General features: G+C 49.7%; 4 protein-coding genes across 4 annotated transcripts; 3 read left to right on the forward strand and 1 right to left on the reverse strand.

Annotated features, from left to right (window-relative positions):
• Window positions 1–308: 308 nt before the first annotated feature.
• N7500_000617 (DEAH-box ATP-dependent RNA helicase PRP43) lies at window positions 309–2,689 on the reverse strand (the record flags this gene model as incomplete). Its single annotated transcript, XM_056671763.1, has 3 exons — window positions 309–431; window positions 486–2,352; window positions 2,409–2,689. The coding sequence occupies 3 exons, from the start codon at window positions 2,687–2,689 to the stop codon at window positions 309–311; spliced, it is 2,271 nt and encodes a 756-aa protein (XP_056537336.1).
• Window positions 2,690–3,040: 351 nt separating this feature from the next.
• Window positions 3,041–5,727, forward strand: N7500_000618 (protein arginine N-methyltransferase; the record flags this gene model as incomplete). Its single annotated transcript, XM_056671764.1, has 4 exons — window positions 3,041–3,157; window positions 3,217–3,838; window positions 3,916–5,378; window positions 5,446–5,727. 4 exons carry the CDS (start codon window positions 3,041–3,043, stop codon window positions 5,725–5,727), a joined length of 2,484 nt encoding a protein of 827 aa, XP_056537337.1.
• A 705-nt stretch (window positions 5,728–6,432) lies between these two features.
• Window positions 6,433–7,460, forward strand: N7500_000619 (lipase family protein; the record flags this gene model as incomplete). Its single annotated transcript, XM_056671765.1, has 3 exons — window positions 6,433–6,511; window positions 6,567–6,735; window positions 6,791–7,460. The coding sequence occupies 3 exons, from the start codon at window positions 6,433–6,435 to the stop codon at window positions 7,458–7,460; spliced, it is 918 nt and encodes a 305-aa protein (XP_056537338.1).
• A 599-nt stretch (window positions 7,461–8,059) lies between these two features.
• N7500_000620 (Peptidase S10 serine carboxypeptidase) lies at window positions 8,060–10,715 on the forward strand (the record flags this gene model as incomplete). Its single annotated transcript, XM_056671766.1, has 8 exons — window positions 8,060–8,271; window positions 8,322–8,358; window positions 8,411–8,551; window positions 8,610–8,916; window positions 8,967–9,546; window positions 9,603–10,033; window positions 10,154–10,283; window positions 10,322–10,715. 8 exons carry the CDS (start codon window positions 8,060–8,062, stop codon window positions 10,713–10,715), a joined length of 2,232 nt encoding a protein of 743 aa, XP_056537339.1.
• Window positions 10,716–13,952: the final 3,237 nt, after the last annotated feature.

The raw sequence follows: 13,952 nt of genomic DNA on the forward strand, positions 1-13,952 counted from the left end.
GCCGTGCACACAAATGATTTTTTGAACAATTCATGGTTTTGTTACTCCAGGCCAAGCATAAGCCTCTCACGTACATTGAATTTTGATATCTCATCAGAAATTTGATACATTGTTCAAATCTGGCAGGTCATGATGACCCAGCTAAAGGCAATGAGTGCAGAAGAGAAACTATCCAGGAAGTATGGTATGGCACAGGAATGCAGAAAGGAAAAGTTCTATTCAATGTATTGACATCGTGATGAAAAGAAAGCGGCGCGACAAGCAAGCGTATCATGCGTAATTTTTAGGCTGAATAGAAACAAAATGGTTTAGCGACGCTTCTCGGCACGGATCTTCTCCCTGTGCGCGAGGCGATCAGCAGCCCGAGTAAGGGCGGAGCGGATGTCACCCTTAGGGAAACTGTTGATATCGTAGTATGTAGGGGCAATATCCTGGAAAACAGTTAGTAAAATGTCTAGTGGTTAAAAGAGAATGAGGGAACATACCAATAGCCATTCTGGCTTGACCGCAGTGACAGTACGGATGTAGTTCTTGGTAGTGAGAACGAATTCGTTATACAGGACCCACTCGGCCTCGTGAGCCAAGACGGTGGACGGGTGCAGGAGCACGTTCTGGTTATCCTTGATGGTAAGGTATTGGCTCTTGCCGCCTGTGTCCTTCTTCGCGACTTGCATGAAGAATCCGGCGCAGAGGGCGCGGCGGATGTTCTCGTAGTACTTCTTGTCCTCGAAGGCAGTGGAGATCATCTCGAGGTCCTGGCGTTCCATGATGCGCAGCAGCTGGGAGCGGACGTTATCAGCGGACTGGAGAGCTCGGTGGGAGAGGAAGTGGTCGTGGCACCACTGCTTGGGGTTTGCCTGGGCGTCACTGCCTCGGTATGCGTGGTAGACGTTCAGCATTGTCAAGTGGTCTCCGTCGGGGTGGGCAAAGAGGTTCTTCATCTCGTCGGCACGCTTGCGCTGGGCAGCAGGACGAACGAAGACTTGCGGCACAGACAGGAGGGCGGTGATGGAGAGGATTTCATTAGAGCAGTAGAATTCGGGAGAGCTGATCAACATAACAGCAAGGGCAGGGTCGAGAGGGAAGTCGGAGGCAAGGCGGCCCAGCTGAGTAAGGTTTCCATCATCGTCCAGACAGGCCAGGTAGTTCAACTCTTCCAAAGCTCTCATCAGGGTCTCTGGCGCAGGAGGGTCCATCAAATCGAAGTGGACGAGATCGTCGATACCAAGCTTCTTCAATTCTAGCACCGTTGATGACAAGTTTGACCGAAGAATCTCAGGGTAAGTCGACTCGATCAATTCTTTCTTGAATGCGCCCTCAGTGTAAAGACGGAAGCACTTTCCGGGACGTGTACGACCAGCACGACCAGCTCGCTGCTGCGCAGAGGCCTTGGAAATGGGGGAAACGAGAAGGGACTCGACACGAATGCGGGGGTTGTAAATCTTCTGCTTGGAGAATCCGGGATCCACAACGTACACGATACCATCGATGGTTAGAGAGGTTTCGGCGATGTTAGTGGACACAATGACCTTGCGCCCGGGGCGGCCGCCTGGTCGGCGAGGAGGTGGTGCAGGGTCGAAAATGCGCTGTTGCATGTGAGGAGGAAGACTACCGTACAAAGGATAGACCTTGAGAGGACCAGCATCAACCTCGCGAACCATTTCATCTGCCTCGAGCGCGATTTTACGCGAAGCATCCTCGATCTCTTCCTCACCAGTCAAGAAGAGAAGAATATCTCCCTCGGCTTCGGTGGCGTGGATTTGCAACACAGTCCGAACTGCAGCCTCAACGTAATCTTGCTCAGGCTCGGGGGTGTAGAAAATCTCGACAGGGTGGGTACGGCCGGGAACTGCGAGAAGGGGAGCATCCATAAAGTACCGCTGGAACTTTTGCGCATCCAGAGTAGCCGACATGATGATAATCTTCAAATCAGGCCGACGCACCACAACTTCCTTCAGAAGACCCATCAGGATATCAGTCGCCATGGTTCGCTCGTGAGCCTCGTCAAGCATGATTGTGCTGTAACGCGTGAGGTTGGGGTCATTCATAGCCTCGCGAAGAAGCATACCATCAGTCATGTACTTCATGATGGTCTTCGGGCCGGTCATATCTTCGAAACGAATACTGTAACCAACCTCCTCTCCAAGCTTGACGTCCATCTCAGCCGCCACACGTTGGGCGACGGACATGGCAGCCACACGCCTGGGCTGTGTACATGCGACCATTTTGCCCTGGGTTTGGGGGAGATCATCGTAGAGGACGAATTGCGGGATCTGCGTAGTCTTTCCGGAACCAGTCTCACCAACGAAGACAAGAATCTGGGACTGCTGGTAAAGTTGAAGGAACTCATCGCTAGATGAAGTGGTTAGTACACGTTTCTTTCAGACTGGCTCTCGGGCAGCACTCACCGTTGTGAGTGGACGGGCAAATCGCGACGGGTCTTCAGGATTGAGAAGTATTTGCTGGAAAAAGGCCGGCCACTGAAAGGATTGATGTCCCCATCTTCGGCCTTTCTCGCCATCGCCGAGGTTGTCTGGTGTCGCTTGAACTTGGCCAGGGCTCCGTTGTCGGAGCCATTGTCATTCTCGTACATGTGAGCGAGGTAGGGGTTATTCTTTGGGTCTCCGCCGTCTGTCTTCTGGCGCTTCGCGCGCGCGCCACCTTCGGAGTCAGATCGGTTACCGGACATGGTGGAGGTGAAAGGGGGAAATGTGTTGAAGAGCAAATTCGGCGGAGAGAAGATGCTGAGATACCGAAGAAAAAAAATATGAGATAAGGAAAGTCGCCCGAGCGCCACAGCTGCCTATCGGGCTCACCGCCAGCCTATTCTGCCGCTCTCCACAAAGGGATCGATAATCTTCGAGGTTGTTTACGCCCTGTGTGTTTTTGTCTGGACTTATCTGACCTCGTCTGAGGCGTGTGTCTTCTTCGGATAGAAATAGTCGATACCAAGCTTATTAGCCTCTCTGTTGTTCGCGAGCTTTTATCCACATCCCTAGTTCCAGACCACCCCACCATTGCGCCAAACTTCTCCATCAACATGGAGAGCTACAATTTTGCCGATGATCCAGGGCCATCTTTCTGCATTGGTCATCATGAGCATAACAGACTGATTACGGTGACCCCTCGGGTCATTCAAAACGTACACGAGAGTAATGTTTGTTCTTTCTCTTACCTGTAATGAAATTACCTTCATAAATGCTAACTTGATCCTAGTATGATATGATGACTGTCCCGATCACGGCATCCCATTTCCACTCGCGGGTTCTTGGGCTGCTATCCTCTTATTTGGCCAATCTGGAATCCCCGACTTACGATGTTGTTGGAACCATGGGTACTACCCAGAACACCCGGCCTGTGGTGGTTCCGCCGCTCTCAAAGGCAGACTCGTATCTCACCCCGAATGATGCGACCAGTCAATTGGTTGGTGTGATCAGCAGCTGGATTGATTTATGCTCACCTGACCCTTTGATTGCAGACTTGTCCCGGCAAGTTCTGATGTTGGAAGTTGCCTATGCTGCATTTTGCGGAATTGGATACCTTTTGGTTCCAGGCCCAAAGTTGCATCACGGTTCCTTGCATTCCGAGGGTGTAATCTATTATGCACGCGCGATTCAAGATGCCTTAGACCTCGGCCCCTACATCCAGTTCTATATTTGGCAGCGAATGGTTGACAATCCTGAGGACGAAGTTGACACAATGGGCGACTTGGCACCGCTTGCTCGGGCAGAATATCTGGCGCCAGATGGAACTCCACCCAAGATCGATCCGTTTGGAACTTGGGAGGCCTGGGACTCAATTCGAAAGACTTGCAAATACCACACAAGACTGCTCGTTGGTATGAGCTAACCCCTCCTTTCAATGGCCCATTGCCATTGTGTCAATGTCTTGAACTTCGGCTAATTTGAATCACAGCCCTTTCCATGCCGAAGCAGTTGCCGTCTCTGTATGTGCAATCCCGATGGCATTCGGAGCCTGTTCGTTTATTGACGATTGATGGCTCCACCTTCCTCAAGAACCAGAAAGGATACCCAGTCTTGTCCAGGGCACACCAAGGCTTGATTGCGAAGATGATGCGTCTTCGAACTGCGCCGTGGATTATTCTCTGTGGCGTTGGTCCTATTCCTGGACTTGAAAATATCGAAGACCCCGATAAACAGCAGGCTTCGCTATCTGGATCTGACTATCCAAGTCTGTCGCAGGCTGGCAAGAAGCAGCACTACGACCCCACTCCACACCTTTCTTATATTCGCAATCTGCAGCAGCGCCAGCCCCCGCGGACAGCGATTGAGCGGTTCGGTGTGGGATACCAGGACTATTTGCAAGCACCTCTACAGCCGCTGACCGTCAATCTGGAGAGTATTACATATGAAGTATTTGAGAAGGACCCTATCAAATATGAGTGGTATGAGAAGGCCATCTGCAAGGCGTTGAGGGACTGGGCGGATCAGAAGAAGGCCACCTCCCACCCGGACGGAAAAGTGATCCTCGCAGTTGTGGGAGCTGGTCGTGGCCCGCTAGTCACTCGCGCACTGAAGGCCAGCGCGGATGCTGGAGTGGAGATTGATCTCTGGGCCGTGGAGAAGAACCAGAACGCGTTTGTGTTGCTACAGCGACACAACGACTCAATCTGGGATGGCAAAGTCACCCTGGTCCAATCAGACATGCGAAGCTGGAAAGGACCTCTGGTCCGACAGCAGTCGACTACGGCTGCTACGGGCCCTGTTGGCGACCACCAGGGTTCGACTATGTGCCACACCCATGTTGATATCCTCGTCTCGGAACTATTGGGCTCCTTTGCTGACAACGAGCTTTCTCCAGAATGTCTGGATGGCGTGAACGACGTGATCAACCCCGTCCATGGAATTTCTATTCCTGCCTCATACTCGGCACACTTCACCCCTGTTTCCGCTCCCAAATTGCACGCTGATGTCGTGCACCAGACGGTGTCTAACCCGGCCGCGCCAGAGACCCCGTACGTCGTGATGCTTCATGCTATCGATTTCCTCTCTACTACGGATACGCCTGCCAGTAGTGAAAGCTCGAACCCCGGCAATGGAAACCGGGCATCCACCCCGTCGTCGTCATTCTCCACCACTGAATTTCCCACTCCCTTTGTACAGACCGCCTGGTCTTTCTCTCACCCGAACCGACACATTCCTCCTCAATCCCCCATGCAGTCGACCATCTCGAACGCCCACAATGTGCGCCAAACACGCCTGGCCTTCCCTTCGCAGAACCGAGGTGTGTGCCACGGTTTGGCCGGCTACTTTGAAACAGTTCTCTACGGCGATGTGGAGTTGTCTACCAACCCAGTGACCATGGATGCCAAGAGCGCAAGCATGATCAGCTGGTTCCCCATCTACTTCCCCTTGAAGGTCAGTCCTCTGAAATATTCGACGTCCTCTCATCTTCCCTTTCCATCATACTGACATTCTTTCCTAGACCCCTCTTAGTGTGCCCGAGAATGGTGAGATTGTCGCCACGATGTACCGTCAGACCGACGACCGCAAGGTCTGGTATGAGTGGATGGTCGAGGTTTATGCCCTCGAACCAACCATGGCATCCAAACCCACCCCCGTGAGCTATGCGCGGGCTGGGTCTCCCAGCGTGGACAGCCTGAAATCTAAGGAGACTGCGAAGCAAACTCACCGTACTGGCTATCGCCGCGTGCGGGTGGGCATGAGCGACTTGCACTCTAGCATCAAGGATGGGTGTTTAATGTGAACTTCCTTAGCCATAGTTGAATAAAAGGTGGTAGAGCCATTAGCTCTAGTATTGCTAACGATTCCAAGTTCATCTCATCCCGGAGAAAGAATCCGAAAAATCCCTCAGACTAACATTTGAATCCACATGGATTTTGTAAGAGTAAAAGGATCTACACATACACCGTTGCATCATCCCAGTGCTACACAGCAATTGGTGTAAAAATCCCCCAAACCTACAAGTTCGGGCCGAGCCAAGGTCAAGCTTCCCGATTTGTCGGTTTTCATGTGATCGGAACAAATCCGATTTCGACAGCCATATCCCACTCCACCTTTCTATTGTCCGGACTACGGAGTTCATGAGTCCCCCGCGATCTACATTGTTTACAGGAACCGGGCTGCCCGGAATGAGACAATTCAGCTCCACCGCCCCACGGTTTACGGCCGATTGGACACAACAAGGAGCGTGATCTATATTTCGTCGATCCCTGTATGAATCCGGAATATCCTCCGTGAGCTGAACTGTGCCAATTTTTCTCGTCACATGGAACATCCATGGATCGGTGATTGTATTATGTTTGTTGATCGGATAGGGAAAAGACTTGCGCGATTGCGGTACGCATTCAGGAACTATATGGATATGTCAGCTACTAGCATATAAAGCCGTCGATTCCCACTTGTGGTATCTCCAGTCTTGACAGGATACCGACATCGACCGCAAGCCATCATGCGTTTCTCTTTCTTCACGGCTATAGCCGCAGTGGCTTCGTTGGGTCATGCCCTTCCCGGTAAACTGCAGGCTCGAGGTAGACTACACACGTTGCCCAGCGTCCATTGACCGTATTACTCACATATTAGTAGATGTTTCAACCACTGAACTGACCCAGTTCGATTTCTGGGTCCAGTATGCCGCAGCGTCATATTACCTTGATGTCTATACGGCTCAAGTGGGAGCCAAGATCGTTTGTTCGAAAGGCAACTGTCCCGAAGTGGAGCAAGCGGGTGCGACTGTATTTTATGACTTCTCCAAGTAAGCGGCCCCCGATAAAAGTCATACCCGAAGTGATATACTTATTCAAATACAGCGCCACCATCACCGACACCGCTGGTTTCATTGCAGTAGACCACACCAAGGCGGCCGTTGTTCTCACCTTCCGTGGGTCCTACTCAATTCGCAACTGGATCACCGATGCCTCATTCCTATACACCAACCCCGATCTCTGCAAGGGATGTTTCGCCGAACTCGGCTTCTGGAGTTCCTGGAAACTCGTCCGCGACGACATCACCAAAGAACTAAAAGAAGCTTTCTCCCAGAACCCCGACTACGAGCTTGTCGTAGTGGGCCACAGCCTCGGTGCCGCCATCGCAACCCTTGCTGCTGCTGATCTCCGGGGCAAAGGATACCCGTCAGCTAAGCTGTACGCATATGCTTCGCCTCGCGTGGCGAACGCGGCTTTGGCCAAGTATATCACGGCGCAGGGAAACAACTACCGCTTCACTCACACCAATGATCCGGTCCCTAAGCTGCCGTTATTGACTATGGGCTATGTTCATGTCAGTCCTGAGTATTGGATCACATCACCTAATAACGCTACTGTCAGTACTTCTGATATTGAGGTTATTCAGGGGGATGTTTCCTTCGCGGGGAATACTGGAACTGGTCTACCATTGTTGACCGACTTCGAGGCGCACATCTGGTACTTTGTGCAGGTTGATGCTGGCAAGGGCGATGGACTGCCCTTCAAGAGGGTTTAATTTTAATCCAGTTCCCTCCAGACTTGGATCATTATATAATAGCCAAGGAGTGATGATATGTATAAAGATTAATGACAGGCAATTTTCCAGTTATGCAGGACATGATTGTTGAATGCGATTATAGTCAAGAAATTTGAGTGCTTTTTGGGCCCCGATAAGCCCCCAACAAGGACCCAGTGGGCTTTAACCCCGGGCCCATAGCCCACCGACGAACCCGAAGATAGGGCCCGAGGCCCAAATCCCAACCCATTTGCGCGTTGGGCTGGGTGGCTGGGTTGGGCTGTGGGCTTTGCGGCGCGCTAATTATGCCGACGTAAGGGGCTGAAAACACAAAAGTCCCAAATTGATTCGAAGCCCATAACCAAGCACAAATAAGGTTGAACGATAAGCAATTCGCTCATATCCGGGCCTCAGGGGACATCCAGTCGGAGCACCGTCGGCTTTGAATTCGAAAGACCAATTGGGGACGATCTTAGTGGTTTTTGGCCTTCCCAATCAAACGCCCAATATATAGTGGATATCCTCCGTGCGGGGTTATTTGAGCGAGTCGTATAAGACCCGACTCGAGGTTCATCTTCCCTTAAGGAAAGTCATTCAAAATGGTGCGATATACCAAGCTTTTGTTGGCAGTATTGGCGCACTCGGCCACGGCACAATTTGTGCCGGCGCCGACTGATTTGATCACCAAGAAAGGACATGCCGGCATCAATGTGCGATACAAGGAAGTGCCTGCGGGAATCTGTGAACAAGATCCTAATGTGAAGAGCTACTCCGGCTACGCTGATGTTGGTGAAGACGAGCATATTTTCTGGTAACAATCTCTGATAAGGTTGAGCCCTAGGCAGCGACTGACTAGCACAGGTGGTTCTTCGAAGCTCGAAATGGTGACCCTAAAGATGTATGCTCTAATGAGATTTGAGACCCTATGAAATATACTGACGATAATCAAGGCACCACTTACAGTCTGGATTAATGGAGGGCCAGGATCGTCTTCGATGATCGGGTTATTCCAGGAATTAGGGCCCTGCGGAGTTGATAACGACGGGACTGTATACAACAACCCGTATTCTTGGAGCAATGCCAGCAATATGGTAAGTTTGCTTTTGATCCAATAATTGTTTGCTGTGACTCTAGCTAAATTGTCGCCAGCTCTTTGTCGATCAGCCTGCCACGGTTGGCCTATCTTATACAATCCCCATTCCAGGTTATGAGGACAGCGATGGCAATATTGTCCAGCTGCCCAGCGAGGAGTGTCCCGATTACGCGCAGCAGTACGGAACATGCGGCACATACTCTAAGCCAGACATCGGCCTAGTCCCCAATACAACTGCAAGTGCGGCGCCGAATATGTGGAAGACGTTACAAGGGTTCATGGGTGCCTTCCCCAAGTACGCAAGAAACGGCATCAACTTTGCCACTGAAAGTTACGGGGGACACTATGGCCCGATCTTCAACGGTAAGGACCCCAAGCGTTCACGCACACGATTGGCCCTAATGTCAAATCAGAGTACTTTGTTAAGCAAAACGCTAAAAAGTCGCACGAAAAGCCCCACGGCTCGATTAAGATCGACCTTGAGAACGTTCTTATTGGCAATGGCTGGTTCGATCCATTGATTCAATACCAGGCGTACTACAACTTCTCCGTTTCCCCCGGAAACACATATGACTACAACCCATACAATGAGTCCGTGCAGGGAGAATGGTATAACAATCTTTACGGAGAAGGAAACTGCGTCGATCGGACTCGGGAATGCTACGCGACCGGTCGCAATGATATCTGCGCCGCGGCGGATAACTTCTGCGCCTCGAAGGTTGAAAACCTATTTGACATCTACTCTGGACGAGACGAGTATGACATGCGAGAGTTGACGCCCGACCCATTCCCGTATGCCTTCTACGTCGAGTACCTCAACAGCCCCGAGGTTCAAGCTGCCATTGGAGCATACCAGAATTTCTCGGAGTCCTCGGGGACTGTGAGTAATGCATTCGGAAGCACAGGCGACGACGACCGCGAGTCTGGGACTATCGAGGCTGTGAGAAAGTTGCTCGAGGCTGGCGTGCAGGTCTCGCTATACTTCGGAGATGCGTGAGTCCTCCTATGCCGTGATATGACTAAGTAGACCATACTAATCTGAGTTCTAGTGACTACAACTGCAATTGGCTCGGTGGACAAGTTGTGGCGGAGGAGATCAATGCCCGCGGGTATGAACATGCAGGATTTATGAACATCACCACTTCAGATGGTATTGTTCACGGACAGGTTCGTCAAAGTGACTTGTTCAGCTTTGTGCGGATTTACGAGTCCGGTCACGAAGTGCCTTTCTACCAGCCATTGGTTTCGTTGGAGATGTTTGAAAGAATACTTTTGAGAAAGGACATTGCAACTGGCAAGAAACATTTGAAGCCACATGGCGGTTATCGCACTCATGGAACACCGACAAGCGACTACCGAGAGGGTAATAGTACAATTGTTATGGAAGTGCTTGATAGCAGTGCGACTTACAACACGACGCTCAATGGACCGAATCCAGCGAAACCATCAGGCTCGGCTTCGGTCAAACTACGCAGACAGGGTCACTGAGAAGTGCGTGACAAGCAAACATGTACTAGTTTAGCAAGTGATGAGTAATTTATCTTTCAAGTTTTACTTCTGGAGTCATTATTGTTGAGTTTTTTCTTGAAATTTGAGATAGAAGTCAAGGACAAATATGAAAAGCCCACCCTTTCCTTGTCCGAGCACGTTGACGCCGCCGAAAACAGTTTCCAAATCCACTTCATCCACTTGATTGATTTCCTTTCAGATTCCCTTTGGAAAGTTCCATTGTAGGTCGGCGTGGTGACGCGAGTAGTGATCTACTCAGCCTGGTCGGCGGTGTCGGCGGTCTCCTCAGCCTGGGCGGTGGCCTTGGGGGCGGCCCTGCGTCGCTTGGCGGGCACGTCCTTCTTGGAGGCTGCGGCACGCTTGCCGGAGCGGGTCTTCTTGGCTGGGGCACCAGCCTCGGTGTCCTCCGTGTTGGTGACATCGGACTTGGAAGTATCCTCAGCCTCAGCATTGGAAGCGGCGGCCGTGGTAGAAGATTCCTCGGCAATGAGGGCTTGCAAGCGACTCTTGGCACGGTAATAATTGGTGTGAACCGAAGATTTCTTCATACCAAGATGATCAGCCAGCTTCTGCATGTCGATCTACGAGATGTTAATACAAATAGACAGTCAGATAAGTGTGATGACCGACCTTTCCGTCGTGACACAGGCTAGCGTAAATCAACAGGCGTGCATCGCCCTGTTTCATCTCAGACAGCGTGCCCTTAAACTTGCTGGGCGAAGACATCCTGTTTGTTTGTCTGATGAAAACGGTGAAGTAATTGATAAGAGTTGATGAGATTGGTGAGTTTGATGAGTAGTTTGTGTAGCGTATGAGTGAGAGCAGAGATGGTGAAGAGCGGGAAGAGAGTCAGGTAACGGAAAATGAAAGGGCAATTTAGAAATGAGCAGGCGCAGATTTGACAGAGGCGACGCGGCAGCGTTGAGCAAACTTTTTCTCGTTGCCTTCGTCAAGACGACAACCTTTGAACGTGAAGGCAGTGACTCGCGCTGCACGAACGCTGAGATAACAGGGCAAACAATGAGTATACATAGTCATCTTTTTGACTATACTTTCCTGCTCATCGGCTTGCGCAAGTGTATTTTTCCATGCTTTATGTGTATGGTCAATTCAATTCAATGATCAAAGCCTTTGAACTACGAATTCCAGAATATCATGGTGCAACGAGTAGTGTATCAACGTCTTTAACTGTAGCTGTGCCTACAACAATCCCTAGTTCACTGAGGGATAGGCATTCACACTCGCCTTCAAGAGTTTCTCGGCAAGAGACCTGGATGCATCAATGGAAATATCTGAGGTTTGGTGACTGTAAGTAGTGGTTATGTCGCTCTCTCTTCTTGTTCCAATCATCCAACTATCCTGGAACCAGCTAGGATGGTGGATAGGCTCATAGGTTTCCTAGCGCAAACCGGGCTTACTCTTGATTTGTCGTATCTGTTGGATCTGTCTTTCATCTCGGAGTTTCTACCTATACCTATTGTCCATCTCCCAAGACCTTGTTGGGGTTTCATCATCAGTCAGAAGTTATACATAGAAAAGTCGCTTGCACAGAGCATGCTTTTCCCGCTCTTTTCTGCCGTCTTGAATAGACTGGAAAAGGGAAAACTATCTTCAAGGTATCTAAGAAAAACCGGGAAGCCCACCGAGAAAGCGATTGAAAACACTGCCGAAAAGACCACTAAAAAGCCCTGTAAGAAAGACGTCGTAGGGCCGCAGAAGCGGCCGTCTACACTTGTAATTATAATTCCACATCATTGATAGAACTTGAATCCTGGAATTATTTGTCATTTATGACAAATAATTCCAGGATTGTTGGGTCAATCTAGACACAAGTATGTATGTATGAGCTTATAATCATTTCTACACACTGAAGCAAAAGTTTGATACCCGTGATATATGGCCTACATCGACTGTCTCAATTGCTCATATTTACCCCCGGGAGAGATGATCTAATGCTACTCCAAAATCCCTTATCATAGTTCTATCAATCTGTATTTCTGGTATTTGTTTTAGGTAGAAAATGATCTGTTAGCTACCTAGGTCTTCAATTTCAACGGTAAAAACCCCCATTTTACAACTGTAGAGCACATGCCGGATCAAAGTCTTCCACTAGGGCGCCAATATATTTGCTCATCTCCTATGTTGTTCGTCTGCGAGTTCAAAACCTAGTCCTGGAGAGTTTCGTATGGAATATAAGCATGTGGGACCGACGGTGAGCTATGAAACTTATATCTAGGCCGTAGCCCTTGCAGGCCTGAGCCGAATCAGCCTCAGCAGACGACAGGTAAGCCGTAAACCCCTCCACTCCTTCTTCGTCCCTAGCATTTTTTGCTCCATCACATACCGAAGAAATTGGGTTTCCGGCCGTTTCAACCAGCGTCACGGCCCTCGTCGGCCCAGCTAACCTGCTCGTCGCAAATATTCCCCTTCCGAAATGTGTTCAATACGAGAATCCTCCCCGGGATACGCCGTGTCGATAAAGCTCTGGAACAAAGTTCGGACTATTGGTATAACCTAGCATCCCTAGCTTATGTCTAATCGGGATTGTGGTCTGGCTCCATAGTACGCACCCCCCCCACATTCTTCATATAATCCGGAAAGCCCATGGACGGCTCAAAAGCATCTATGCTGAGCTTGCGCGTTAGATCATCTGGGTAGTCGACTCGCTATCGCGCTTATGACAGCCATAGCACTTTCCATGCATCATAAAATTTATCAAGAGCTGCCGTATTACATGACTTTGAGTTACAGTCCGGGAATGATGATATCTACTCGTCGTGGATTATCCTGAGAACTCAAAGTTCCGTGCAATATCGTCTCCCCTAGCTGCATCCGCTTTTCGATGAAAGACTAGATGAGACATCTCCCACAGTTGGCCATTACCACAAGACACTCGCTTTAACCAGCGATATCCGGCGTCCAATCAAAGGCGCTCTTTGGATTGGAGCAGACGGGCTAACTCACAACGATTGTTGAAAATGTCAAGACAGCTTGTCCCCCTCTCGATGCCCTTTCCTTCCCCTGGACTGGCTGTCTTCAAACCTTCATGGATATTGCAGGTTTAAGTCCATACACATGTGGGAATTCCATATCTTAAGGTCAAAAATATGGCGCTTGCTACATCTTTGCCAAGTTGATAACGTCGATCTATCATTTGGAAACAGGCCTCAAATACCTTGGGGACCCTGGGGGGTCATATCTACTAAAGGACTGCGCGCTTCGAGTTACTTCACACTTGAAATGCACTCCTTCTTTTAGCTAAATATCAACAGGTAGGATAAATTCGCGGCGACAATCTATCGCGATGAATAGCTCAGGGGTAGGAAGACAGGGCGATTGCGAAATAGAAGATGATCGAGACTCGACAGGGCTTATTGGTCACGCTGAAGATCGAGTAAAGGCCTGGCCTCATTCAATTGGCTGAGCGAATTTATGTTTCAATGTGGCCTGGTTTAACCTTCGCTAGTTATAGTTGAAAGCCAACCTCGGAAGATTAGAATAAATACGCTCAAGCCCTATGCAGGGGTCAACGTAAGTTTTGTGTCCCCTGTTCGTGAGTCTTAAGTTGCAACAGAGCCGGCAATGGTAAGACATTAAATTAAATAAATCCTGCATAAGCCGTTAGGTAGATAAGAAATAATAAATAAAGTGCAAAAGATTGTACACAAGGAGTACGGAGTTCTCCGTACTGAATGCAACGTAGACCGAAGCCAAGAAGCCGACAGTTCCAAACATATTGTACATGGAATAAAGGATCAGAAATAATTAATGAACAGCGAAGAATAATAAATTACTTCGAGTGGCGTTCACTGCGTCGATAGGTGAGTTTGCGATAGCTTCACAAGTGGAGTGGAATTCACCTTTTACAACGAATAACACGACCTCTTGGC

The sequence above is a fragment of the Penicillium coprophilum genome (genome assembly GCF_028826855.1).
Source record: "Penicillium coprophilum strain IBT 35676 chromosome Unknown utg000001l_segment0_segment0, whole genome shotgun sequence".
Taxonomy (NCBI): Eukaryota; Fungi; Ascomycota; class Eurotiomycetes; order Eurotiales; family Aspergillaceae; genus Penicillium; species Penicillium coprophilum.